The sequence below is a fragment of the Barbus barbus genome, assembly GCF_936440315.1.
Source record: "Barbus barbus genome assembly, chromosome: 30".
Classification (NCBI taxonomy): domain Eukaryota; kingdom Metazoa; phylum Chordata; class Actinopteri; order Cypriniformes; family Cyprinidae; genus Barbus; species Barbus barbus.
The window spans coordinates 5,064,347-5,090,426 of NC_136758.1; the positions used below are offsets into that span (position 1 = coordinate 5,064,347).

Genomic DNA, 26,080 nt, shown 5'->3' on the forward strand with positions numbered 1-26,080 from the left:
GACTCGAACCTGCAACCTTTGGATTACAAGTCCAGCTCTCTAACCATTAGGCCACGACTTCCCTAAAGTAGGAGAGCCTTTCTTTAGAAGACATTAAAAATGAAAGTTTTGGACACATACATATGGCCTTTGAGGATTTATAGTATATGATCACTGCAGTTTTGTCTTTAACTGGAAAGGCCGTATTTTTAAAATAAAAGACTTATCCAATAATCATGAAAGACTGGAAAAGTCATTCAATTAATTGGTCAAAAGGTAAGTTCTTATAATGCTTCAGTTACTTTAACAACAAAAAAATGGAATACATGTCAACTTATCCTATGAAATATTCCTGTTCCTTAAATTTGATCACAGATATATTTAAACTATCATTTTTGAATGTTGCAGCAAATGGTTTTGGATCACACGATGTTATAAAAATACTAATCTGAATATATTCCTGTAAAGACTTGCTATTCTGCAACAGCACTATTCTGACATTATTTTCTTATTACTTAAAAGAGAGAGAAAGAAAAGCTTTTTTGAAATGATATCCTGGACATAAAAAGGTGTCATTTAAACTACCCATACATAGCAAGGCCAGTCGCTTTTTTCTTTTATGTCCATTTTAAGGATCATTAAACTCTTTTTCTCCATTGACTGTAGAGCCATGGGACCATCACAGAAAATGAAACCTCACAGAGTGAATAATGGGGTCAAATTTGGTATAAGTAGTGCTCCATTTTAATAAATGGGGTCAAATGAGGTATCAGGAGTAAAGGAAGGTTATTTCAATGTCTCAGAAAGCCCACAGCCTTACTCTCAATATACAGTGCCCTCCATAATTATTGGAACAGTAACGACAAAATTGCTCTGTTGGCTGTGGAGTCAAGACATTTACAAATATGATTAAAAGATGAATATGAGACAAAACTACAGAATGTCACATTTTATTATTAGCCGTTTCAACACATAGATGTTTTACCAGAAGATCAGCACTTTTAGAGTTTCATCCCTCTATCTGATGTGAGCATAAGTATTGGAGCAGTTGCCTCACAGGTCTTTCTAAGTGATCAGCTGTGTCCTGTTGCATTAATTCTTCAGATATTAAAAGCAGGGAATGTGTCGTATCAGTTATATCCATTAGTTCTGTATTCTGAATCTTGCATTCGATGATGACACACAAACCAGGATGAAGATGGAGCTGACTTTGAGAGAAAAGCAAGCGATTTGGATGCTAAAAGAAAAGAGGAAGTCAGTTAGAGCTCTAGCAAAAACAAAGGGCATGGAAAAATCAAGAGTTTGGAAACCAGCGACAACATCAATCAACCTGATCGGCTGAGAAAACAACACTTTTTAGCGAGACACGAAACACGTACCAATAACTACATATTGAGGGAAGTCGTGGCCTAATGGTTAGAGAGTCGGACTTGTAATCCAAAGGTTGCGGGTTCGAGTCCCCGGCCGGCAGGAATTGTAGGTGGGGGGAGTGAATGTCCAGCGCTCTCTCCACCCTCAATACCACGACTGAGGTGCCCTTGAGCAAGGCACCGAACCCCCAACTGCTCCCCGGGCGCTGCAGCATAAATGGCTGCCCACTGCTCCGGGTGTGTGTTCACGGTGTGTGTGTGTGTTCACTGCTGTGTGTGTGCACGTTGGATGGGTTAAATGCAGAGCACGAATTCCGAGTATGGGTCACCATACTTGGCTGAATGTCACTTCACTTCACTCACTTCACTCATATTACTGCAGTTTCGGTTTCCTAAAGAAACAAACACTAGAGGCACTAAAACTCCGACACCTTTTACTCCTTTTCACACAAATTTACAGAGTTTTGATTAATAAAGCGTATTTTCGCACAATTACATTAAGAATATCATGTTACGACTTCAAAACAATATTAATATGCTGGGAGATTTGAAAACTGATGCTTTTGAATGTTAGCATTGCACATATCCAGCCTCGTATCTATGGGTTTTCATAGTAAGTTTGTGATTCCAGATCTAAAAATATCCCATTTAAATATTAAATGCTTTGGATTTTGACCAAAGCTGATTAGTAGTTTTCAATAAAGATATTTAAGAGATCTTGCAAATACAGTATGTGGTTCTAAATCCACTGTATGATTTGATTATTATCTGATTATTATATGCTTTCTATTACAAGAGCACTATTTTTGGCCGAAGCTCCTCTCACATATTTATTTAATAATATTATTCTCCTCTGTGTGTGATGTTTGAATGAACTACATTAAGCCTTTTAAATTTAAAGAGAAATCAGTCCTGAAAAAACACTGAAAGAAATTTGGTGTAGAATTGACTTAAATTTCACTCTGACATTTCTAGTAAATTTCAGAAATTACAAGTAACACATTCAATTAAATGTGAATTTTTGAAGTTGATAGACTGAAATAGTATTTTCTAAAACATACTCCAGTAATCTTTTATTTACACCTTTGAAAAAAACCAAAAAATTGTTTTCATGCAGGCTCTTTTATCTTGGCATTCTATACTGCCTGTCTCAGCAGTTCACAATGCACCAAACAAGAGCAGTATCATCATTCCATTGTGCTCACGGTACTGAGTGTGTGTACAGACCCAGGAGTGTTTCCAGCAGGGCAAGGCCAACCACAGTGTCTGACAATCATATTATATCCTCCACACTGCTCATATTACAAAAATAACACACTGCCTCTAAAAGAAAATAATAATAATAATGCTTGCAGTGAGGGGTGCTACTGACTGATTGATGGACTATGGACTTGGCTCGCCATTACTGCTGATGGAGTTTTGATGCCCAATAAAGTATAACGCTTCAGTTTTAATCAGTTTAGCTTGTGTTACATGACCGAAATGCTTTACCTTCCATGAAGACATGGAATGCACTATTTTTCCATTGTGTAATGTAATATGGTAGTTGGGGGGTTCTTCTCATCACCATGCACAGTATGTAATGAGCCATAATAAGATGGCCTAAAAATTCACCTAAAAAAACCAGCCTACTTTGATGGCCAAAAATCTGCCAGGGCTGTCTTACACTTAATGGACTATGACTTAGCGCTATGATAAGTGCATACATCAAATCATAATGGATAGTAAATCATTTAAGCAGTGTATATGAAAAAGCCACATCAATGAAAATTGCTACTATTCTTAATGGTGTAATCCATATGTATAATGCAAATACAAATAGCACTATGATGTATACAAATGTACTTTGTAATTTAAATGCATCATCCTTTAAAAAAATTGGGTAAAAGGTTTATACACACACCTCTCTTATAATGATATCAATTTGCAGTACCTCTCTTTCAGTGATCTTCTAGGAAATTAATGAATGCTGATTTTATTTAGTCACTTTTAATGTTAACTAAGAATACAATAAATGGAACTGATGAACAAATATGTTCCTTACAGCCTGTTCTATTCATATTTGCCATTTGTTGCTGAAGTGTTGTCCTCAAATGAACAATACAGCACAAATGAATTAAAATAAGACTTAGTTGTTTTTAAGAACATACTGCTTACACCAATTTTTATTAATAAAAATATAACTACTTGCACAAGCACACTGAGAGAACAGTACAGAAATATTTGAACAGTATCCTTTGCAAAATTAAGAAGGTGCAGAAGCATCCACCAAAATATAAGCTGCATTTATCCAATGAGAAATAATTAAATTGGCCACTGAACAAAAACAAGGGCCTGTTTGTTTCGTCTGGATCATATGAAACTTTTTTTTTTTTTTTTTTTTTTTTATATAGCGTGCTAACAAGCTGCACCATAACAATATATGAATAGTTTGTCTTTATAATTACAAAACCTCTTCTGGTAATACTATCTACAGATAATCATCTTCATTTCAGTGTATCTTTTACCATGTTACGCTAACAAAAAAATAAATTGCTTTCAAATGAGGTTACACAATTAAAGGTGTAAATGTTTGTCTTCTTATAAAGAAGATTCGCTGTGAACATGCTTGGGTGTTGAACAGTGCTCTCAGTAAATTAATAATGATAAAAGCGATCTTTGCAGAGCTTTGATGAATATGAAATCCCAAAGCACAATTTAAAAATCATCTCGGTCCTTTCAAGCCTGCCCTAGTGAACTTGAACTGCTTGTGATCCTAGAATTACTGTGCTTTGGAATTTAATATTAGTTGATATTTTAGTTAATAAACTTTATATTTATAAATTATCTCCCAGTACAGACAGTCTTTCGAAAACTTTAAATCATCTTGCATTTGGCAAACAGAACAGTACACCTGTACATACATTTGCAAAGTAGTCATGAGTTTGGCACATTCACAATTGTAACATATCAGTGCATCGTTACTTTTGGAGGGGAGGAGGAGTGCTTATTGCATTCGGTAATGGTGCATGGGCAGTCGTTGTTGTGGCATGGTCTGCTGAGGAGGGCATAATCTGCCCTAGAGGGGCAGCGCAAAACCTGGCTGTGCCCACGCAGCATGCCCGCCGCCGCCTGCAGGGGGCGAGCTGGGCCCAGCCATCTGCTCGCCTGTGGGAATCTGCTTGAGAGGAAGAATGCGCGGTGCTATCCATCACTGCCAAAGCTCTTTTTGCCAGAGCAGAACAACACTGAAATTGCATTCCTCCCTTCAGCAGCATAGAAACGCATGGCTGCATCCAAGCACAACACACACTTACTCCACTCTTGGCACAAGTTATATATGCAGGGGAGGGGGCATGCTTATGAGGGGGTGTTTGTGTGTACATGCATTGGCAAATTTGCACATGACATGCAACTGTTCCGGCTGTCAGAGGCAACATCCATAAGTGGCCTGGGAGAACGGGATGGCGAGCACTGAGGGAGGTAGAGTATGAAGTTTCTCCTTACTAGAGTAAAATCTCTATGGCCAGTATTTGTGACATGTTGTCTGTTTAACAGAGAAAAAAATTGACTGAGTTTAAGTTCATATAAAATTGCATCAGTGGCAAGCAAGCAAATGGGAAATGCATTTAAAGGGATAGTTCACCCAAAAATTAACATTTTGTCATCATTTATGATTCCAAACTTGTGTGAACTGCTGTTGAAAGCAAAAGAAGATATTTTGAAAAAATGTTGGTAACCAAACACTTCCTAACTTCATACAGGTTCCAAATCTGTAGGAGTTCAAACTTGTACAGCTTTGGAACAACTTGAGGGTGAGTAAATGATGACAAAGTGTTCATTTTTGGTGGAACTATCCTATGGGTCAAGGAAGCACCATAAATAACACTTTAAATGTTTCCTTTTTTCAGCATGCCACAGATGATGGCCATGAATAACCTGAAATATTCCTTTAAGATGACGTAAAGAGCCCCTTGTAGGTGACAAGCTGTCAGCAGATACACTGCTGATGCATTTATACACAAATGTGGCTGCTTATTCAAATTTGGGGGAAAAAATAAAGTAATTTGGCAAAGGACTACTTCCTGTGAGAGTGGACCCAAGCAGATTGCAGCCTTATCAGGTGCCACATGCTTCCATAAAAACGCTGCCAGTTACTGAAACTCAATCTCATCTTTGTTGATGTTATGTCTCTTAAACAAAACTGCTACACGCACATTGTCTACTGATCATATTCTTAAGCTCGGAGGTGGTCAGCAGGGTACGGACCCTCCCATTTGAGAAGAAGGGGTGTTGCAGAGGCTTGGTCTCTAGACACCGATCCTCTGCTGTTGGCTGGAGTGATTTATGACAGCCTCCAGCTCGTCACAGACAGGACCACCATCCTTTGAGTGTGCAGAGAGACACAACCCTAGACAATACACGTATTTGGGAGTAGAATCCCGTTTCCATGGCAGTGAGAGTAGCAGCATGAGTAAAAAAAACACATGCAGCACGACGAGTGTGTGTATGATAGAGCAGCAAACAGCATGCCCTGAGCTCAAGGCAGCTTGCTTTTGTCTGGGGCAAAATGTGAAAGTGTTGAAGAGCACAACATTACATCGTCCATTTGACGTATGAAGGGGCCTTTCAGCCTCGATATGGATTTCCCATACACGCCTGACCCAGCAACCCCTATTCACTCTCTCCTCCTACTTCTCTCCAAACAGTTTCAGCGGTTTATGTACTACAGCTCTTTAGGCACAGGCTATATGGCTACAATTCAGTCTACATCAGGCATTCCACTGCATTATGCACAGGCTCCAGAAAGCATGCTTAGGCAGAATATCAATCATCCTATCAGCTACCAAAATAAGACAAGAGATTTCATTAACACAACCATTGCTCAAATAGAAAGAAACGCAAAGAATATCCCAAACAAGGGCTCTCCCATACTGTTGCCTCTTAGAGACATATTGCCATCTTACTTCAACAGAGGTTACCAAACGATTGTTAGCAGCAAAACGATTGCTTCTGAGTTCAGATCTTTGGGAAGGGGGGTGGGATTTGAAAGCAGAAACATTCCCTTGTTGCTAATCCGTTCCCAGAGGAACACTTTAATATGATTTACTAGGATGCTGGATATGTGCATTTATTTATCGTCTTGCTCAGTGTTTCACATCTCTTTATCTGCAGCGTTGCTGCCACTCGCCCTTCAGTATTTACGATCCGTCTCTTTGCCATCGTCGCTTAAGGGAATACTTCCACCGTTTTGTGCTTGCTGATCTTAAAAAGGGGAGAGACGAAAACGATAAGGGAAATGCTTCAAAGTTGTGGTCCCTCTCGCCTTTCCATGTTGTAATCACGAGAGCCAAGAGGTCGAGTGGCAGTGCATTGCACTTGTCTTGCTCCAGAGCCACCGGTCCCCTATACGTAGTCCTGCACGCTGTAGCCAGTCTTGTTATCCAGTGGTGAGAGAGAGCAGTACTGGTGCTGGAGCTGGTCCTGTTGCTGCTGTTGCTGCAGCAGTTGCTGCTGCTGCTGCAAGAGGAGTTTGTCCGGAGGGAGAAGTATCAAATCCTGGGGGCCGTGTCGCTTCCCCGGGCAGGACAGACAGAAAATGGATCCACCCACGAAAAGGAAACCAGACGAGATGAAGGCTACGTAGACAGCGCCGCCCGGCTCGAACTTGTTGCTTTCTGGCACGTTGGCGTCCAGGAAACTGACAATAACCTCATTTGTGTACCAGGAGGCAGGAACAAGGCAGAGAAAGCCAGAGGCCAGAAAGCAGGTGCCGGCGGCCATGGCAGCGTGACGTTTAGCACGCCGTCCCCCACCCCAGCGAGTGCACTTTAAACCCAAAGAGGCCAAACACAATCCCAGCGCTGCCAGCACGCAGGAGAGCACCATAGTGGTGCGTGCCGTCTGCAGGTATGCGGGCAGCGCCAGCACAGAGTATTTTAGCGTGCAGCTGAACATGCCAGTGCTGTACCAGGTGCAGTCCATCCACAGCCCCTGCATCTGCGAGATGGCAGTGATGATGTTGGATCCAACATCCGCGCTCACCTTCCAGTTAGGCAGTAACGTGGCCACCGTGGCACCTAGGATGCCTAGCAATGCCAGCACGAAGGCGAAGATCTGCGTGCCTGTGGACGCCATCCTGCCGCGTTCCTGAACTCGGCCAACATTCACACGAGCTTGCCTAGTCCCCTCTCTTTGGGCTGCAACTGCGACGGCAGAGACTCCTCAGCACCGCCGCCTGCCTAAGGAAATAAGTGAGAGAATTAAACGAGTGTCCTCCTCCTCCCCCAGCGCACTGGGAACAAAGAGAAGTGTGCACACAGGATGATGAGGAAGCAGGTTCCTAACTGTGATTTTACTGCTGCTGTGCCTTTCCTGTCCATGCCTCAGTTCTCCAGTAGGGATGCGGGTATGAGTTATTAGTGATAGAACATGCACGCATTGTTGCCATGTCTGATTCTGTTTTCCATACGGTCAGGTAAAGGAAATAAAGTATCGTTTTAGACACACAACCGCACAACTTGTCAGCACGCTTTCTTTTTCCTTTGTTTTTACCAAGGCAATAACAGAAATGTCTTGGGTTATGACTCATAGTGGAGGCTGAAGGGTTTATTTGTAATACGGAGCGGAATGCAGAAATCCTTACCTCGGCTGGTGCAGAGCGAGCTATGACGCGTCAGGTTTCCGAGCACACACACACTGCTAAATACATAAACCGAGTATAAACGCCTGTAGTTGTGTCGTTGGTGATCCGTTCATGTTATCCGTGTCTTCAGCAGTAGCGGTATATTAAAGGACATCAGTGATGGAGCGACGATGCTGTCTTCAAAGCTGCACGAATGATGGTCTACGTCACGCAGCAGCGATCTCTCAACTTCACGCGCGTGAAAGTCTCTGTTGTTTGCTCTATATGCTCTCACAGCGATTTAAGACCTGTCTATGATCTAATGTCCTAAGCTTTCTGATTCGATTTAACGTCGATTTTGAATGCTTTCATTTATCCTGTTTTTTCCCCCAGAGAAATAGATGTTTAACTCATTCATTTTAAAAGAGGGTTTTTAAATATATTTAATATTTAAATATATTTAGCTAATAATAATGATGTTTATTAGCTGACTTAAGATGTATAGATTAAATGTTTTGGATTTTAAATACATCAATTATTATTGAGCATCTTTGTTTTCCAGGTAAAAAGAAAAATAAATAAAACGAAATATCCCTAAAATGATTTGAAACACTGTGAAATGGTTAAATTTATTAGAGAAGCAATAATGGCATTTTGTTCTACAGGCAGATATTTACACTTTTGTTTCACGCATAAAACAGAATGGGGAAAAAATTATATATATATATATATAATTTTTTCCCCATTCTGTATATATATGGGTAGTTGACATCGATGGTCCTATGGTGTGATGGCTAAACCTCTCTCATGCTATTTGTAACTCTTAACATACAAATAACATGAGAAAAATGTCTGCATTCTTAAGTTTTATGTCACACCAATTTTTATTTGTCAGCTACCCATAAAACATATATATATATATATATATATATATATATATAGAGAGAGAGAGAGAGAGAGAGAGAGAGAGAGAGAGACACACACACACACACACGCATATATATACACACGTATGTATGTATGTATGTATGTTTTTTTTCCCTCTCAGAGCACATGCTATGTGGGTAATGGTCTCATTGGGTGGTGGACTAAGGCATGGCCCTTTCACCTGCTATTATAGGAGTTTTACTAAAGTGGCAATGCATCACTATCAACCTAATCATAATATGACTAGCCACTGAGCAGGAACATTCACTCTGCAGGAGGATGAACTCACAGCTGCTGCCCCTATAAACCCCTACACCCCCCACCCCTGCCGTCCTCCATCCGTCCTCTCCTCGCTGCAGGGTGGGAGTGGCTATATGGCATTGCTTTAGAAATGACAAAGAGGGCAAAGAAGGACAAAACTGAATCTATCCATCTTTCTATCTGTCTGTCTGTCTGTAAAAAGTAAAAATTATCAATATTGGATCTGTAAGTCAAAATCAGTACTTTTACACAAGTGAAGCTGAAGGTGTAGCCTTATACTCTTGTATTTAGTAGTGATAATCTTCATTTGAATGCATTTGGGCCCTTGGGAGGATTAAAAATGTTGTTGCTGGTTTGTGTGTCCTCACCTTGTGCATTTAAGTGCTGCTGCTGGGATTGTGCTGGAAAATAAATAACTAAAATGTGTAAACAATGTGTAAGGGGTGGCGCTAACACATACCCAGGGAATGTGTGTGTCGGGAGCTGACGTGTGAAGGCACAGAAAGCAATTATATGCATGGTGTCTTGATTTGATCACCTCTAGCTATCATGTGTGCAAAGGCTTGAGATGGACATCCAAATTGTCATTTCTTGAGGGACGGAGTGGGGTGTGTTTCTTTTTCCTATTTGCCAGTGTGCTTTTTTTATTGTTTAAGATGAGATCCATTTGTTATTTACAGTTGTTGATGGAGACATTTCATTACCCTTGCTGTAGCTGTTTGCCTGTAATGCAGATGTCAAATTTGTCTTACTGCAACTGCTACAGAAATGGCTGTTTAAATTCATGATAATAAATGGAAATTACTCTCTGCTGTGCAAGAGGGAAGTGCATGGGTTTCCACACTACCTTGATTTATTGCCTCAGTGCTTTTTCTTGTGACTTTACTGTTCAATAAAATAGTAATGCTTCTGACTGATCTAGCATTCGTAAAGTGCTTAAACATAGGGCCACTGTTCATTTAGCCCTCTTATCTTGCTTATCCTCCATTTCCATCTCGCCTTGTGTCTTCAGCCAGACACCTCAGAAGCCTGTAGTCTCATATAGGCTAGAGAGAGTCTCCATGAGAATCAATTCATATCTGATTCTCAAAGCACATCAGTAGTTCCTTTTGTTCCCATCAATGCCTTGGGCTCTTCATAAAGCGTAGGCCGAACCATTCAGTAAAAACAAGCCTCATTGGCAAAAGCCCTGTCAGCCTGCGCTGGTTACATTCTCTCTTTCGGCTTCCTCATCTGAGCTGAAGTAAGAGCGGTTGTCTTTTAAAAGTGCTGTCATGATTAATGTATTGCTCATTGCGGGACTATTTTCTCCTTTCCCTCACTGTATGCATTTCCAGCCGCATACTCCATTGTTTCACTGGCAGTTATGTAAAGGAAATAATGGTTACTCAGATAGCCCTGAGGGACTGCCACCTCAATTTGATGACTCTCCATTAGAAACGACAAATTAAAATTCACACCCTTTGTATTAAGGGAGCACTTGCGCTCAGGTGCAAATGAGCAAGGGAACCTAAACAGTACAGTAGGAGGCAAATATAGTAGTGCTGTTGAGTTTTACTTGTAATGTGTAGAGGTTATTAATGACAGTTGTTGCTGAAATTGACCCATATCTGTGTGTATAGGCCATTTGTGTTCTGCATTATTACCAGGATTAAAATAACTTGAGGAAAGGGTGAGGGGGGTATATTACAGGAAAGCTAGTTTGTGTATGTACATGTATAACTCGATGCGATTGCTTCTAAATCCTGAGCTGTAAATATTTCATATTGCAGTGTTTCTTTGTGACTTCTTAGGGACTTGAATCTACCTGGTCAAAATTTCAGATGCCTTCACGGAGGGAAGGGATGAAGTGTCTCTTTCTAAAACCAGCATGCCAAGCTGGGTAAATGACAGGTGGCCAAATTGATTTCTTGAATGCTGGTTCTCCTTCTGCATAGCTGAGGCAGATGAGTCAATGCTTTCTGAAAGCTCTCGTCACATCTTTCCTTCTCTGTCATCTCCAGTGTAAGGATGTTTTGTAGCCCTAAACACCAGAGGGGCTCTTCAAAGCCTTGTATCCTGCTCGTAATTTATTTAAAATGAGCCCAAGTGGAAGAATTTAGCCAAAGCCTAGGAAGCCAAGAGTCCTGCATGACTGCAACACAACCAGATGGGTTTACAGTTTTTTAAATCACAGTAAGGCATGTAGCTGAAATGCATTTTCAGATCAATGTGCATTTTCTCTTTATCACCTAACTAATTACATTTTCGTCTGTATCTCCGTTATCTTCATCACACGTCTCCATTTCTGAGGGCATTCCAGCACATTTCTTTAATTTAGGGCAAAGTATTACTACTATATCTTCTAGATGTTTAGCGTTGAGCTTTCACTTAATGGATTAAGTTCAAATCCACATTCTGGATTAATACAGATAAGCAATTTGTTCTGCTACAGGTTGGTAACTGGTTCTGGAGCTACCAAAATTATGCCTCCTGCTACAATTGCACAAGAGAAACCGGGTTTAGCCTGGGCACAGCAGACATGTCGATTTTGCATAATGAAAAAAAGCACTTCTCCTAGTGCTGATCGGCGAAACAGAGGAGATAGAAGCCGAAGCATCCCCTACGTCATCACTAGGCTGTGGCTGTAAGAACATTTAGGAAGCAACAGTGTAACAAGAGACTTACTATTCACATTTGAAGAGGCTTATTTTGATGGTCCTTCAAACAGGTGTTACTGTAGCAACCGGAACTGGCTTGTCATCGTGTAGCACACCGCCTCCTCTCCCAACCCTCTGCTTTTCTTCACTCGTATATCTCTCTTGTGCTAGTTTCCATTCCGTTTCTCCCCCTCACTCCAGTGGGAGTAGCTTGTGAAAATGGTCTCCAGGTCTGACTGTAACACTGTTGTCTGTGTCTGTGTGTGTGTGTGTGTGTTTTCATCTCGTCACCCCACGGTGTGCGTAGGTGGATGTGGGGGTGGTGCACTTCACTCCGCTGGCTCAGCCCCAGATCCAACAGCCCTTCAAGCTGGTCGAGAGGATTGTCAAAAACGCCTTCCAGTTCCGGAGGAAGCACTGCCGCAGAGGGCTCGAGTAAGCATTTCCCTGGCATTCTACTTTTCCAAACTCTCTCTTTACCTCTATTCTCATGGATTTTAGTCAGGGTGGAGACAGGGATACGAAGTACAGTACGCACAATTGCATGTGCTGTTGTGTACCTTGGTGTTGAGTGTTCATCCAGCAAAACATTAAATACATAAATAATTCCAAGTTACAAATTCCAAAAACTGAAATAATTCCAGTCCTGAAAGGCCACTGTCCTTCAAAGATCAGCTCCAATCCTAATTAAACACACCTGAATCTGAAGCGAATCAAGGTGTTGAGGATTACTATAAAATCCAGGCAGGTGTGTTGGGACAGGTTAGAGCTCAATGCTGCAGGAAGCTGGCCCTTCAGGAGCTGGAATTTGGGGAGGAGCTCAACAATTAGTGTCACTGAAGTGAGGAATGTGAAGGAGAACATCTGTAATTTCACCAGCGACATAAACTGTGTGTGTCGCTGCTTTTCTAGTTTGACAAGCGCTAAGCGAACATCCGCACAGACCATATAACGTCACTTCCATGCCACTTCTCAAGTTTTCTACGTTAACTCATTGTGTCAGCATGTGATAACTGTTTTTTTCTGTGCTGCAGGATGCTGTTCCCAGAATCTCAGCATCAAGAACTGACGGAAGAGTTGCTGTGCAGTGCTGATGTGGATCCCACACTGCGGCCCACAGAGATCTCGATTTCTGAATTCAGGGCTTTAGTAGACGCCTACAGTAAGCTTTGTGAGGAGAACCAAGGCCTCATCGACTATGACTTCAGAGAAGAACTGAAACTCAAACATCAGGCAAAAAGACAGTTGGGCAGCAACCGTAAAGGACTTAACCTTCAGACCACAATAGAGGAAAATGTTAACGACAGCCACTAAGGCAGCAGACTTTTAATAGTGACAGTTTCATCAGCTGGCATTATTTTTTTTGGTCTTTTGAATGGATGCTTGTGGTATGTAGAAGACTAGCCAGCAGTAAGGTAAATTAAGCATCAGCTGAAAATTTTCAGCTAAAAAAAAAAAAAAGTGTGACTTTTTAAGCATGCAAGGGGATTAAAATAAAGTTATGGGAGATATAGTTTGAGAACACTGTGGACATTATTATCACATTAAGCTGTTTTGTAGGTAGGAAGGAAAATTACATTAATCAATTCAATACAGAGAGGGTGAATAGGAACTGGAATTGAGGAAGAGAGAGTGTTCCCCAGAAAACCTGTCATATCATAAAGCAGCTATGGGAATGTTTTAATCATTTTACAGCAAGAGGCTGACAACCATCTGTCAGAGAAAAAAACATTTGCCATTGTTACCTAAAAATAATTTGACTTTGATGATTTTTTCATAGACTTTTTAATGTGTGCTAATAAGATTTGAGTTATTCGTGTCCCTAAGACCTGACACTTGTCTTCATAGTTCAAATCAAATGCTGAAAGTGTGATTCAGTAGTCTGTTACTTTATGTATGCATTTTATTTCTTTGTTTTTATCCAAAAAAGTTGCTTTTTTTGTAGAAAACAGGAAATCATTAGGACAAAAATAATCCAGCAATGTAATCAGACACCTTTTTATTACAGTTTTGGGCTGTGAAGTGTCATATAAACTCTTAAAATTAAGTTACAGTAATCCATGAAAAAAAAAAATACTATTTACACATTCTAAAAACGGACAACTGCAGGCTTTATTTCAGAGTTACATTTCCAGCATAGCACATTTAAAGTCCTGATTGATTGTTTACAATTGACCCTGTTTTTGTAACAAAGTTATGAGTAGTCTGTACATAGAGATCTCCTGCCAAAGTCTTAACCCAACATTTTGGATTCCTGTTAAAAAAAAATATTAAAAGAAACTGGCTAATAAATAAAATATTTTATACAATGAAAACCCCATGACAAAATAGAAGCAATGCTTAGATTTAAAGCAAGAAGCATGTAGTGTCCAAAACAAGGCAAAATTAAAAACCTGACAGAATTCGGTTCTTGTAGCTGGATAGCTCCTAGTATGTGGGAGAGCAAACTGGTCTTACTTTTACATCAGGATGCCATGTAAAAAGAGTGAAGGCAGGTAATTTGGTTCTCTGGTGCAAAACAGTTGCACTGTGGCCAGTTCAGTGAATTAGTGCTGTGGATCATGGAGAATTATGAAACACTTAACACCATTTTAAACGAAGGTCTGTCAAACTGTGGTTCCACAAAAGGTGCAAATGAATTGTCTGGCCTCAGTTGCTTCCCTGAATTGGCTAATAACTTTAGAAAGGCTGCGTGGGATAATGTGGCTCAACACCAAGTCAAGCAAATAGACTCTGAAGCCATTCTAAGCTTTGTTCTGTGGTGGCCAGGTGACAGACACTATGAAGTGGTCACGTTTTTTGCCTCGGCGTTGTTGTCATAGAAGAAGTCCTCATTGACAACAGAGGTCAGGCTCTGCACACTGAACTCCTTCTCCAGTAGTGAGTTAAGGTCCATGCTATTTGCCATGGTCTCAGTCTGGCTGTCCAAAGAGTGGCTGTGTCGACGCATGTTCATTAGGGCTGCCTGGCTGCGTCTGAGACTACTAGTGCCTCTGCCAGGCTTGCGTTTTACCGCGCTGAAGTGAGCTCGCTTTATAGAAGACTGCCTTTCTGGAGTGTCCACTTCTCCGCTCTCTGGAAGCACATGGGGAGCAGGCACCTGGGAGGCCTCCTCGGTCAGCCGAAGCCTGCAGAACTGGGCCTCGATAGCACTGGGATAGTCTCTCCATGCCTGGTCGTTGGTCTCATTGTCCTCGTCACTGATGATGTTGGATTCTTTGAGGCCGGTCTGCTGCGGGCGAGACGGCTGATCCAGGTGAGCGCTGGCACTGCTGGTGGTTCCACTGCTTACACTGGCTGAATCTGAATCTGGAAGAGACAGCCTCAGAGGGTCATTGTTGGGGCTGCAACTGTCATTTGAAGGCAGCTTGGAGAGCAAAAAGGGTCGAGAAGAACCTGTGGGGCACAAATGAACGCAGTCATGAATGTTGAGATCTTGTTGATGTACAGTATTCTCTGATGAAACACTGCATTGCGACACTTGACACAGACACCCTATTTCTATTCTTAACTTGCTGCACAGCTACTCAAACCTCTTTGTTCCAGCACTTTAGAGGGAATTGATTGCGATGACCTTTGTTATATATTTTAAAAGGTTCTGACATTCGAAGCCAGCTTGTGATGTAGCAGTTTTTTTTTTACCAATAAATTTCCCTTGGAAAATGCATCGCCACTAAAGAGGAGGTCACACTGACCTAGCTTAGCAGAAGCTGGCAGAGTTTTTCGAAGGGGAGTTAGTCGCTTTTTACAGGTTCTCTCAGGCTGTTGCTCAACTCTTTGCATGTTTCGACGCAAGTTCTCCCGCAGGATGGACCGAATCACCTTGATGATATTCACTTTGCATTCTGGGGTGCTGCAAATTAGAAAATGTGAAATGTTAAGCTCCGTATGGAATAAAATGGGACACTATGTTTTGAAATGTCCAAGTAGGCAATTCCAACCTGCTACACAACTGGAACACCGTCTCAGGTCTGCCCTCTTTTTGTGATTTGGTGTGGATCAGCTCCCAGATGCAGTCTGTGTCTTCAGACAGCATGAAAATGCAAAAGTTGATCATTTGTACATGTGGAAATTACAAATCTATGATCATCTATGAGCTCAAACAAGTCAGATTTGTCTCTTACCCGCTGTATTGCCTAGTCTAACCTGTAGTGCTGACAGAGGAATGAGCCAGCGAAACTTGAACGGATCCTGCTCTACGTGGGCTGATTTTGAAGTTGGCTGGCAAACAAAAGCATGACATAAGACTTTTGTATTTATATCTATTTTTAAAATATTAAAACTGTATTATGTAAATGTGATGTCAAAACACCATTTATGTAAAGTAATCTGTAAAAACATTTTATGTTAAATGGATGAATATGTTAACACATGACTGCCCGTATTTAAACTTGTCACAATTAATGCAGGGAAAAAAATGAAATGATAAAATAAAGTGACCCCATTAAGGAGCTGCTAAGTAATTAGACCGAATGTGAAAACAAGACTTACCATCTTCTTTCTCGCTTTGTTATTCTCCCTGTACAGCAGTATCACAGCTCTCTTAAAAACTAAAACAAAGTCAAGCAGAAATGTTAATTTTAGAAAACGACAGAATTCTTTGTTTTTGAGGCTGCAGAACTGCTGCCAATAAATCGGAAACGAGCCCAACATACTTTCACAGATCTATAAAAAGCTCTGTGAGAAGTCCAGGCTGAGTGTTGCGTGACAAAATAAACCTTAATATTTGCATTAATTATTTAATATATTAAGATATAAAACATTTAATTTGTCACATGAAAAGATAAGAATAAGGTTTCATGGGAAATATGCTTTATATAAAAATATAGTTTCATGGGAAAAGACCAGAACCTCACCAAAAACATTGAACTCGGGATCCTTTTTCATACGGCCCAACGATGGGAACGGGTTGAGCCAGATCACTGAGGAATGCATGAGGAACTGTCCCATAGAAATCTCTGTGACCTGAGACAAAAAAGGAAGAGAGAGATTGAATATCCTGTTAAATCAAGGCAGGGCTCGCAAAATCGCTAGTCCGACGTCCCAGGGCTACTGTGTTTTCCAGAGTTGGGCTACCAAAATGTATCACTGCCCTGCCCGACGGGCTACCTTAAATACAGGGCTCCCATGCAGTGTTACCTCTAAGCTGAGCGCGCGCGCGACCGTGCTCTTCTTCCACCGCGGCCGCGCAGAAGAAATAATTTGCCTCGCGCACACAAAAATTATTTGGGAAGCCGTTTGATTGAATGCCGCCAGTAAAAGGGAAAGAATAGCAATGCTCGAGCTTATGTCACGGCAGATTTAGAACCAGTGAATGCGGTTTACAGGTTTCATAGAAAGAGAACGATATGCACCTACAGTCGCTGTAGAAACTCAATACTTCAATGGTTGCTGTCTGCTCAACACGAGAGACGACGCAAACGCAATGACGTGAAATAAAACATCCTCATGAATTAAAGAAGAGTGGCTTGATTAAGTGCTGGAAATAGCGGAGGATGGGTAACAAAACTCTGAAACATGTACAGTCACACAAGAGTATTGTACAAACTGTACTTCATAACGATGTTTACAGCTATAGAAGAATTCATATGTTCACTTTTTTAATATTTAACTTACAGATCTCAGCTTAAGTTTTGCTTCAGTTTCTATTCTATTCAATTCAATTCTATTCAATTCTATTCTATTCTATTCTATTCTATTCTATTCTATTCTATTCTATTCTATTCTATCAGTTTAAATAGTTTGTTTAGTTTGTTTTGATAATATATTATGTTAGGGCTATATTATAAACCTGATAAATAATTGACCTTGTTTTTGAGTCTTTGACTTTGAGTCTCTTGTTCATCAAGGCTGTAATCATTTAAAAAATACAGAAAAAACAGTTATATAGTGAAATATTATTGCAATTTCTAATATTGGTTTCCTATTTTAATACCTATACTATAAAATAGCATTTATTCCTGTGATCACAGCTGAATTTTCAGCATCATTACGCCAGTCTTCAGTGTCCCATGATCCTTCAGAAATCAGAATAATATGCTGATTTATTATCAGTGATGAAACTGTTGTGCTGCTTCATATTTTTTTGGAACCTGTGTTACTTTTTTCTTTGATTCTTTGATTAATAAAAGTTTAAAAGAACAGCATTTATTCAAAATAGAAATATTTTCTATCAATAGAAGTCTTTACTATCAATTTTATCCATTTAACACATCCTTGCTGAATAAAGTTTAACTTTCTTTAAACCTTTTTAAAGTATCTTTAAAAAAGAAAGACTTAAAAAAAACAAAACAATATTTTGACTAAACACTGTTCTTTTTAACTTTTTATTTAAAAAAAAATAATCACAGGTCCCAAAAATACAGTATAAAAAATAAAATAAAATAAAAAAGCAGTACAACTGTTTTTTTTAATGCATTGATTAAAAAAATCAACATATTAGAATGACTTCTAAAGGATCACGTGACTCTGAAAATACTGCTTTGCTTCACAGGAATTAATTACATTTTAAAGTATATTAAAATAGAAAACATTTATTTTAAATTGCAATAATATTAAACAATATTATTTTGTGAAATAATATTCAGTACTGATGAGCATAAGAAACTTCTTTAAAAAAAATTATTGATCCAAACTTTTGAACTGCAGTGTATTGTACAGTAAAAATGTTTTCTCAGGTACCTAAAATGTACATCATTTAGTTACATCAAGGGTCAAATCAAATATAAATAGCACATTAAAGTTCAAAGTTACACACTTTTGTGTGCGTGCCGTACAGGTCTGGTATAACGAATGCTTTTGCTCAGGTGCCCGAAATGTCCTCCCAATAGAGAAAAGTTTTGCTCAGCAAGAAAAAAAATTAGAGTGAACATTGCTCCCACGGGTCCTTAAATTTGATACAACTAAATTGAAGAGTTTTTAAGGCCTTAGACAGTTTTAAATACGTTAAATGGTATAAGAAATAATTTTTCAAATGGCCTTAAATAGATTTTTAAGAATTCTGTAAATAGTAAAATAAAACTCTTTCCTTGATATTCGTTGATATTTGTGTATTGAAAATGTTTTTGATTGATATTTATGGTCATTATTTTATTTGGGCTAGTTAAATAAATTTTCGGGCTACCAAAATCTGAAGAGTACCTGCCCGAAGGGCTACCAGGGTTTCAGAAATTTTGCAAGCCCTGCAAGGGATTACCCTGATGCGTTCAGATTGTATGTGCAGCTGTACCTCTTTCTCAGTGCCACTTTGCTCTGCTACCAGCTGGTCAAATACTGCACCATAGTCTTCATAGATCTTCTGCATTTCATTTATGTGGCTTGCGACTTTTTCCATTTCTTTAAGTGCCTCTGTAATAAGAACAAATCTGTCAAAATAATTCATTCTGGGCTTTGATTTCTAAAAATAGCGGTCAAATTGCAGTAAAATTACTGTGTGAACTCAAAATGGAGAAAAAAACCAAAAAAACCTTATCAGACCTAATCCTGTAATACATCTGTTTAGCTCACATACTTACTTATCCTCATGTAATTCAAACCTTTCTGCAGAACACAATAAATGCTACTAATATGTAAATGGGCAGCTTGGGGATTTTATGAAAATATCTTGTGTAAACTTTTTTTTAACTCTCAATGACCCACCCACAACCAGACATCTAGACAGTGAGCGAAAGCAAGCCCTGCTGTGTGCGTCTCTCTACGTGTGATGTACCTGTGAGGTGGTAGTGTTCCTCACTGTCCGTGTCCGTGAGAGACACCAGCTCGCGGAGCAGCAGGGGGTATTTCAGTACTCTTTGCACCGGTTTGATTAGGTAGGACTCTAGTGTGGATGAGTGCTGCTTGGTTGGATTCCTTGCATCGAGGAACTCCTTAAACGATCGATCTGTTTTAGCTGAAGACAAAAGAGAAATTATAAATGCCAGCACCACCCACCGAGCTAGAAATAACATGTTCTTAATGGCCGCCGCAGGTAAATGGCTTTAGGCAATGCACACAGGGCAAAAAATCCATCCACAAGGAGGCAGCACAGGCTCTCTGACACCTCGTTAGAACACCTGCGGTATAAATGCAACACTGTAGACAATGAACAACACCAAGGTGAGTATCAAGGATCTAGATCGTACCTCCACTGAAATGAGTGTTTTGGCAGGAGTTTGTGAGGGGAGTTAACAAGCACCACCTCTACAGCAAGCAGAATTATACATTTATCACTCGCATTGTCGTTCAAATCAAGAGGAGCTATTAGAGCAGTAATTGAGGCACTCCTCGCCCCAGATGAATTGACACTTCAGGGAGCAATTGGCAGGCAATTAACAAGTCGACACAAAAAGTCGTTTTCGCTTTGCAAACGGAAACCTTGGCATAACAGAAGCGGTGTGTGAGAATATATAATTACAAGCACCGCTGACAGACTGCTACACACACTCCTGTTGTTGCATCTGCAGTGCAAGCGCCATGTCATGTCCTTTCATGTCCTTATCATGTGGTTAAACACAGCTGGTTGTTTCTTATAGCATTTAAAGTGCAATTTCTGGTGGTGCTCTGAGGATTGCTCTCCTCTTGTAATGGGATGAATTAAAAAGGAGGCCGAGGTACAGTTCTCCACTTTAAATGTGGGCAGGGCAGCCTCTCATTCATTTCCAACTGGGCAGTTTGCCTAAGAAGGAAAACCAGGCTAATGTTTCACACATAATTTATATTCAACATTTATAGTGGCTAATCACTAATACTCGGTAGGAAATAATGAAAAGATAAACCAACAACGGCTCCTGATGTTGAGACACTGCCAGTCTAAAACATTTTAGAAGCACCCATACAGAATGAGAGACATTAAATTGGTTCAATTATTCCACATGTAATAATCTATTATTTTATAGCTCAAAGATGATGTGATTGAGGTGTGGTGTGCTGTACCTCGTTCCAGAACCTTCTGCACTTTAATGTGGTTGGCGCAAAAGCCACTGTAAAGTTTGAAGTGCTCTGCGTAATACAAAAACGAACCACCCAATGAGAAGAGCAGCTTCTGGATAAGAAAAAAAGACAGCAATGATACATCATGAGTAAAGAAACAAGCTTAACACAAAAGAGTTTCATTTGAGTCTGAAGTGTTTCATTTGAGCTTGATTCCCTTCAAGGCACCATTCACACAGCAATGGAAATTTGAATCAGCTACCAACTCTTTATGATTCCAAACTGGTTTGATTTTCTTCCATTGAGCAGATAAGGAGATATTACACAGCTCGAGCTGCTCTTTACCATAACGAAAACCAAACAAAACTGACAAAAATCGGTCAGTCCATATGCGCTGTACCCCACGTTTACCAATTTTTCAGCTGTTATTACATGAAAATCTCGCCCTCCACCTTACTGCACAAATCTTATTTACATTTGCCCATATTCAAAGTGCTTCAACTTAAAATTATTTCATTTTAAGTAGTTTAATTTACCTTTTTTCAATTAAAGATTTTAGTTAAACCCTGTTCTGTTCCTCATGAAAAGTAGCTTTAAAATCGTTTGGTCACATGGAAAAATCATAAACTATCCTTCCATGGAGGAAAAAACATGTAAATGTAAAATGATAAAAGAATATAATTTTTTGGCATGATCTATTCCTTCAACTTGAAAAAAAGCTAATTTGTGATTAAAATCCTGTGTACGTCTCATATATTACAGATGAGAGTATTAATGAAGAAATGAATGCATTTGGCATGCCCACCTTGAATTGCACAGGGGTCTCAAGCATATTAAAGTTGGGGAATGAACTAATCTTCTCCTCCAGGGTCTGCAGGAAAACTTTCTGGAACTCCAGCATCTCTGGAAGGCTGCCAAATAGACTTTCCATCTGGGCAAAGAAAATACACAACCATTATACAAAAAAAACAATACGTATGAAAAACAAGCAAGCAAAAAATGCATGCAAGCTACAACTTTATGTGATTTAAAATTACTTCACATGGTACAATTTAGTACTTCATAGAAAATGGATTTAAATTTGCAGATTTCATTTTAGTTGTGCTAGCTCATATCGCAGGCCCCTTGCTAAAGCTTTATTGCCCCTCAAATTGTCACTAGTAACTTAAGAAGCAGCATTAAAGCCATTTTATGTTTAGTCCTTGTCTAATTTGTGCAAGGGCATGCTCTAGTGTCCATTAATGGGGCATTAATGGCCCACTCTTCAGCACATATTGACTGATCTTTCCTCAGGGATATCCTGAGTCATGTCAGGGTCATATCCAGTTCACAAGGCGGCAGTCTGAAAGCTGACAAGTGGAATGTGCAAGTCTTTAGCATCAGTCACATTAGTGAGGACATGCAAGCTTGTGGCAAATGAACCAATATGTATCACTGCAATGACTGTGCCATCTGTGACAACTCAATCAAACACCGATCCCCTGCTCCAGTATGGGGTTTGCTTTACCTCGTCTTGGGTGAGAAAGGTCTCCTTTTGCAGGGGCTTCAGGTAAATTTCAAACAGGCAGTTAAGGTCCTGTATAGAAGAAACAGAGCACAATATTACATCATGAGCTCTCATAGAATTAGCATCTCCAGAATTGTTTTACTACATGAAACCTCTTTTTGGGTTCCTTATGCATATCTGAAAAATAAAACACGCAAGGTAATTAAAAATGTAAAACACTAAACTGAAACATTAGGAACAAAACTAAAGCTGTCCTTGCACAGAGGTTGTACCTGCACTAAATTATTGATATATTTCTACAAGACAAAATAGTACAAAATACAGTTTCGTTAATAGCTTAAACAGGGCAGTACTACCCTGTATGAACACTCTTGTTATATATAGATGCAGCTCACTAGTTTTTGAAAAAGAGAGTTAGTGCATCACGCCAAAACACTGATTTGTTCTTTAGCACAGTGACTGACATTCTTTAGACATCATTTTAATCCAGCAGTGTAAAGATCAGTGTTGGGGGTAAAGCATTACAAGTAACGTGAGTTACGTAATAATATTACTTCTTTCAAGTAACTAGTAAAGTAACGCATTACTTTTTAATTTACAAGAAAATATCGGAGTTACTTCTTTCCCATTTATTGACTGACAGTGCGCTGTGTGAACATGCTGTTACTGTAGTCCTAGACTAAATGTGAATGTGCATTAAGTCATCCCACTCGCAAAAAACAGATTTAGTATTCATCAAAATGAATTAAAAAGTGAAATGCAAACTCAGAATATGACGCAAACCTGCAATAATTAAATATGTTAAACAACACAAATGTATCTAATCCCATTTTATTAACCAATGTCTTTGCTGCTGACCTTTGATGATCCAGTTCAACCATACTAATAAGCAAAAATGACTTTAGATAAACTAACAATTGTGCTTCATTGTTTTTTTTATTGCAGAAGAGTGTTGAACCTTCTTCTCCTGCGTCCTTCTTTACAGACGTCAATTTACTTTTCCTTCAGCCTTAGGCTTATTCATTACACTTTTTGGTGTGAAAGGGCTTTTGCTATAATTATACATATAATATATACATTTGCTATAATTAGAACAATCAAGCCCTGCTCATATTTAAAAAGTAACGCAAAAGTAACGTAACGCATTACTTTCCATAAAAAGTAGCTAAGTAACGTAATTAGTTACTTTTTTTAGTAACTAATTAGTAACGCAATATTGTAATGCATTACTTTTAAAAGTAACTTTCCCCAACACTGGTAAAGATGCCTTAGCTTGCAAAATCATACTGAAGGTTCTCGCCAGAACTGGACCAATTATGGATATACAGTACTTAGGAAAAATGAAACAAGGTCACTTGGTAAAATTTACATGTAAAAGGTGGATTTGCACCCCTACTCTCTCCTTCAAGTATTAAGTTGCGCTATTGCAAAATATTTTGTAATGACTCCAAACCCTACCTAAGACACAGTGTTAGTGAAGCACAGAATTTTTATTTTTTAACCGAAACACTGAAAACAAAAATGTTTTCATTTAGCCAAAAACTGAAACCAAAAATAAAGTTTATTTAATAATAAATTAATCACATCAATTTAATAATCAACACTAAAATAAAATGTTGCATATAAACTTTTAAATTGCAGTCTTTATGTGAAGGTTTTAATTATATAATTACTAACAAAATATGATCATTGCATGGCTTTCCTCAGTTAAATGTAATGTTACGTGACATTGTTTACTGGCTGTTTTATTTAAGTCTTTCCATGTTACAAACACTGATTGAGTGATTACATCAGACTTTTGATTTATGATTACATGACTTGTGATTACATACATGATTTATTTCAGATAGTTGTATTGTTTCCTTCTGATGTTCATTCATGTTTATATCATGCTTTAACTAGCAATAAAGAGGAAGATGTGATCAGATCACGTGATGTTTTGAACACACATGAACAGCATAGATTCATAAAAGATCCCTGTTCATCAAAATGAAAATCAATTAAAGCTGAGAAATCTATATTGTCGGTCCAGTTACTGTAGTACCCACAAATTTGGCACGTTTACCTGTTGTAGCTTAACCTTGTGGCCACAAAATAAGCACTAAATGCACCATCGGAGAAGGTCTGAAATGTCACTTTAACTGTTTCGGTTTCACTGATTTTGCATCACCAAAACAGTTTCAGCCAAAACTGAAAATTAATTCAAATTCAAAGCCGCTCCCCGACAGCTCTCAAACCTGCACTGTGCACTGTGGCCATGTTATGGCATCGTTAGGCTGTTGGTGCATCAACCTGAATATTCTCATTAGGCTGATTTATAGCAGTCTGCCAGTGCCGATGCAGCATATCACAGACAAATGGCTCCGGCACAGGACTCTGGGATAGCACAGTTTCCCCCTCCCACAAATCACAGAGCGATGGAATAATCAGACACCTCCCTGACACCTATTAACCACGAGGAGCACATTGCCATTACAGCAGCAGAGTTTTAATGCCATCTAAAGGTTCACCATGAACATCAGCAGGGTAAAACTGGCACCACATAAGAGATCGTATGCAAGCCTCAGGATTATTCAGAAAACAGATGAGAGGGGAGGCGTTTCTATTCAGCAGCTAGAGGAGTTAATTAATAGGCGATCCTTCGGGACTCAGTGAAGACTCTTCCAGCTATCCATCAAACATGTTCTGCGAAAACAGCCATTTTCACCTCATAGGTCTTTCATTAAACTGAGGTTTAGAACTGAACTGATGTGACTTCCATATAAGCACAGAGCTGAATTAATAGGTGAAACAGTTCAGTTTTAATGAAGTAAGAGTATCGTACAGATGACTGCATGGATCTACTCATGTGAGAGCTCATTTCTTTGTTGAACTATGTTAATAGGGGATTACAGAGTCAGTTCTCACCTTCACATAGGATTTCTCCGTGTCCACTAATTCCTGGATGACCTTGCATAGTCTCTCTGTGGCAGACATATGACGTGGACAGGGCCTGAGCGTGGGAGCCTCTGGCCCCGTTTGCTCCTGGCCCTCCATCAGACCTCCAGAGCCTTCCTGGAAGGAGTGGTACAGCGAACACACTGAATCCACACTCTGCAGGAGACACATTTAAAATAATTGCATTAAATACCAATATCAAGTAATCACTCAAATGTTTAGGAAAACAAGAGAGAACGTACATAGAAAAAAAAAAAGGTATAGGATTTACTATTTTCTATTTACTATTTTTCATTAACAATTTTCTCTCAGAAATTGCTAGTAAATTTCACAAATAATTACAAAGGAACAGCAAGTAACACACTGAATTAATCAAGACATTAGAAAGACCAAAACAGCATTTTCTCGTAAAACAGATTACAGTATATAAAGTACACATTTGTACTATTCATACTGACAAAATTCTTCTAAAGGTCTGTTCACATCAGTATTGCTGTCACATGCTACTAATGATAAAAATCACAAATAAAATCTTAATAAATATAAATAAACAATAAAATTATTAAACCATTTCCATTTTGTTCCATTTGATTTGCCTATCACTTACTGTGAGTTTTTATGTCTGTTTATTTATTTATTTTTTTTAAAGACATTTTTATATAGCATTTTTTTATATCAGTAAACTTGCATTTCAGTAAACATGCAACATATATATATCTACAACTAAAAAATAAAATACAAAATGTGCTAAAAGTCCTTTATTCCTCTTGTTAGTGCATTTTAGGAAAACATGTATTTTGAAAGCTTTTTCTAGCTGTTGTGGAGAAACAGCTTGGAACATGATGAGCACAGATTCATTGTGACAGAAATGGTCCATATAAGATGTATATGCAGGTATTACATAATTTACGCTGGATCTACACCCTACAGACATAGCCGCAGCTGCATC

The 26,080-nt window shown here is 39.2% G+C and overlaps 3 protein-coding genes across 5 annotated transcripts in view; 1 reads left to right on the forward strand and 2 right to left on the reverse strand.

Annotated features, from left to right (window-relative positions):
- The window catches only part of LOC306850146 (mitochondrial dimethyladenosine transferase 1-like), a 27,165-nt gene extending 13,078 nt beyond the window's left edge, over positions 1–14,087 (forward strand). The window contains exons 7-8 of the mRNA XM_079385606.1: positions 12,088–12,215; positions 12,815–14,087. Of these exons, the coding sequence (XP_079241732.1) occupies positions 12,088–12,215; positions 12,815–13,094 (408 nt within the window). The 3' untranslated portion in view covers positions 13,095–14,087. The remainder of the gene's footprint in view (positions 1–12,087; positions 12,216–12,814) is intronic.
- On the reverse strand, positions 6,735–7,472 carry LOC306850147 (claudin-20-like; the record flags this gene model as incomplete). Its single annotated transcript, XM_079385607.1, has 1 exon — positions 6,735–7,472. Exon 1 carries the CDS (start codon positions 7,464–7,466, stop codon positions 6,735–6,737), a length of 732 nt encoding a protein of 243 aa, XP_079241733.1. The 5' UTR covers positions 7,467–7,472.
- Positions 13,764–26,080, reverse strand: part of LOC306850143 (rho guanine nucleotide exchange factor TIAM2-like) — a 92,814-nt gene continuing 80,497 nt past the window's right edge. For all 3 annotated transcript variants that reach the window (XM_079385602.1, XM_079385603.1, XM_079385601.1), the window contains 12 exons: positions 25,102–25,287; positions 22,195–22,263; positions 21,493–21,618; positions 20,691–20,799; positions 19,489–19,668; positions 19,009–19,127; positions 16,637–16,745; positions 16,272–16,330; positions 15,905–16,001; positions 15,722–15,803; positions 15,476–15,633; positions 13,764–15,176 (listed from right to left, as the gene is read on the reverse strand). In XM_079385602.1, the coding sequence (XP_079241728.1) occupies positions 14,560–15,176; positions 15,476–15,633; positions 15,722–15,803; positions 15,905–16,001; positions 16,272–16,330; positions 16,637–16,745; positions 19,009–19,127; positions 19,489–19,668; positions 20,691–20,799; positions 21,493–21,618; positions 22,195–22,263; positions 25,102–25,287 (1,911 nt within the window). In that variant the 3' untranslated portion in view covers positions 13,764–14,559. The remainder of the gene's footprint in view (positions 15,177–15,475; positions 15,634–15,721; positions 15,804–15,904; positions 16,002–16,271; positions 16,331–16,636; positions 16,746–19,008; positions 19,128–19,488; positions 19,669–20,690; positions 20,800–21,492; positions 21,619–22,194; positions 22,264–25,101; positions 25,288–26,080) is intronic.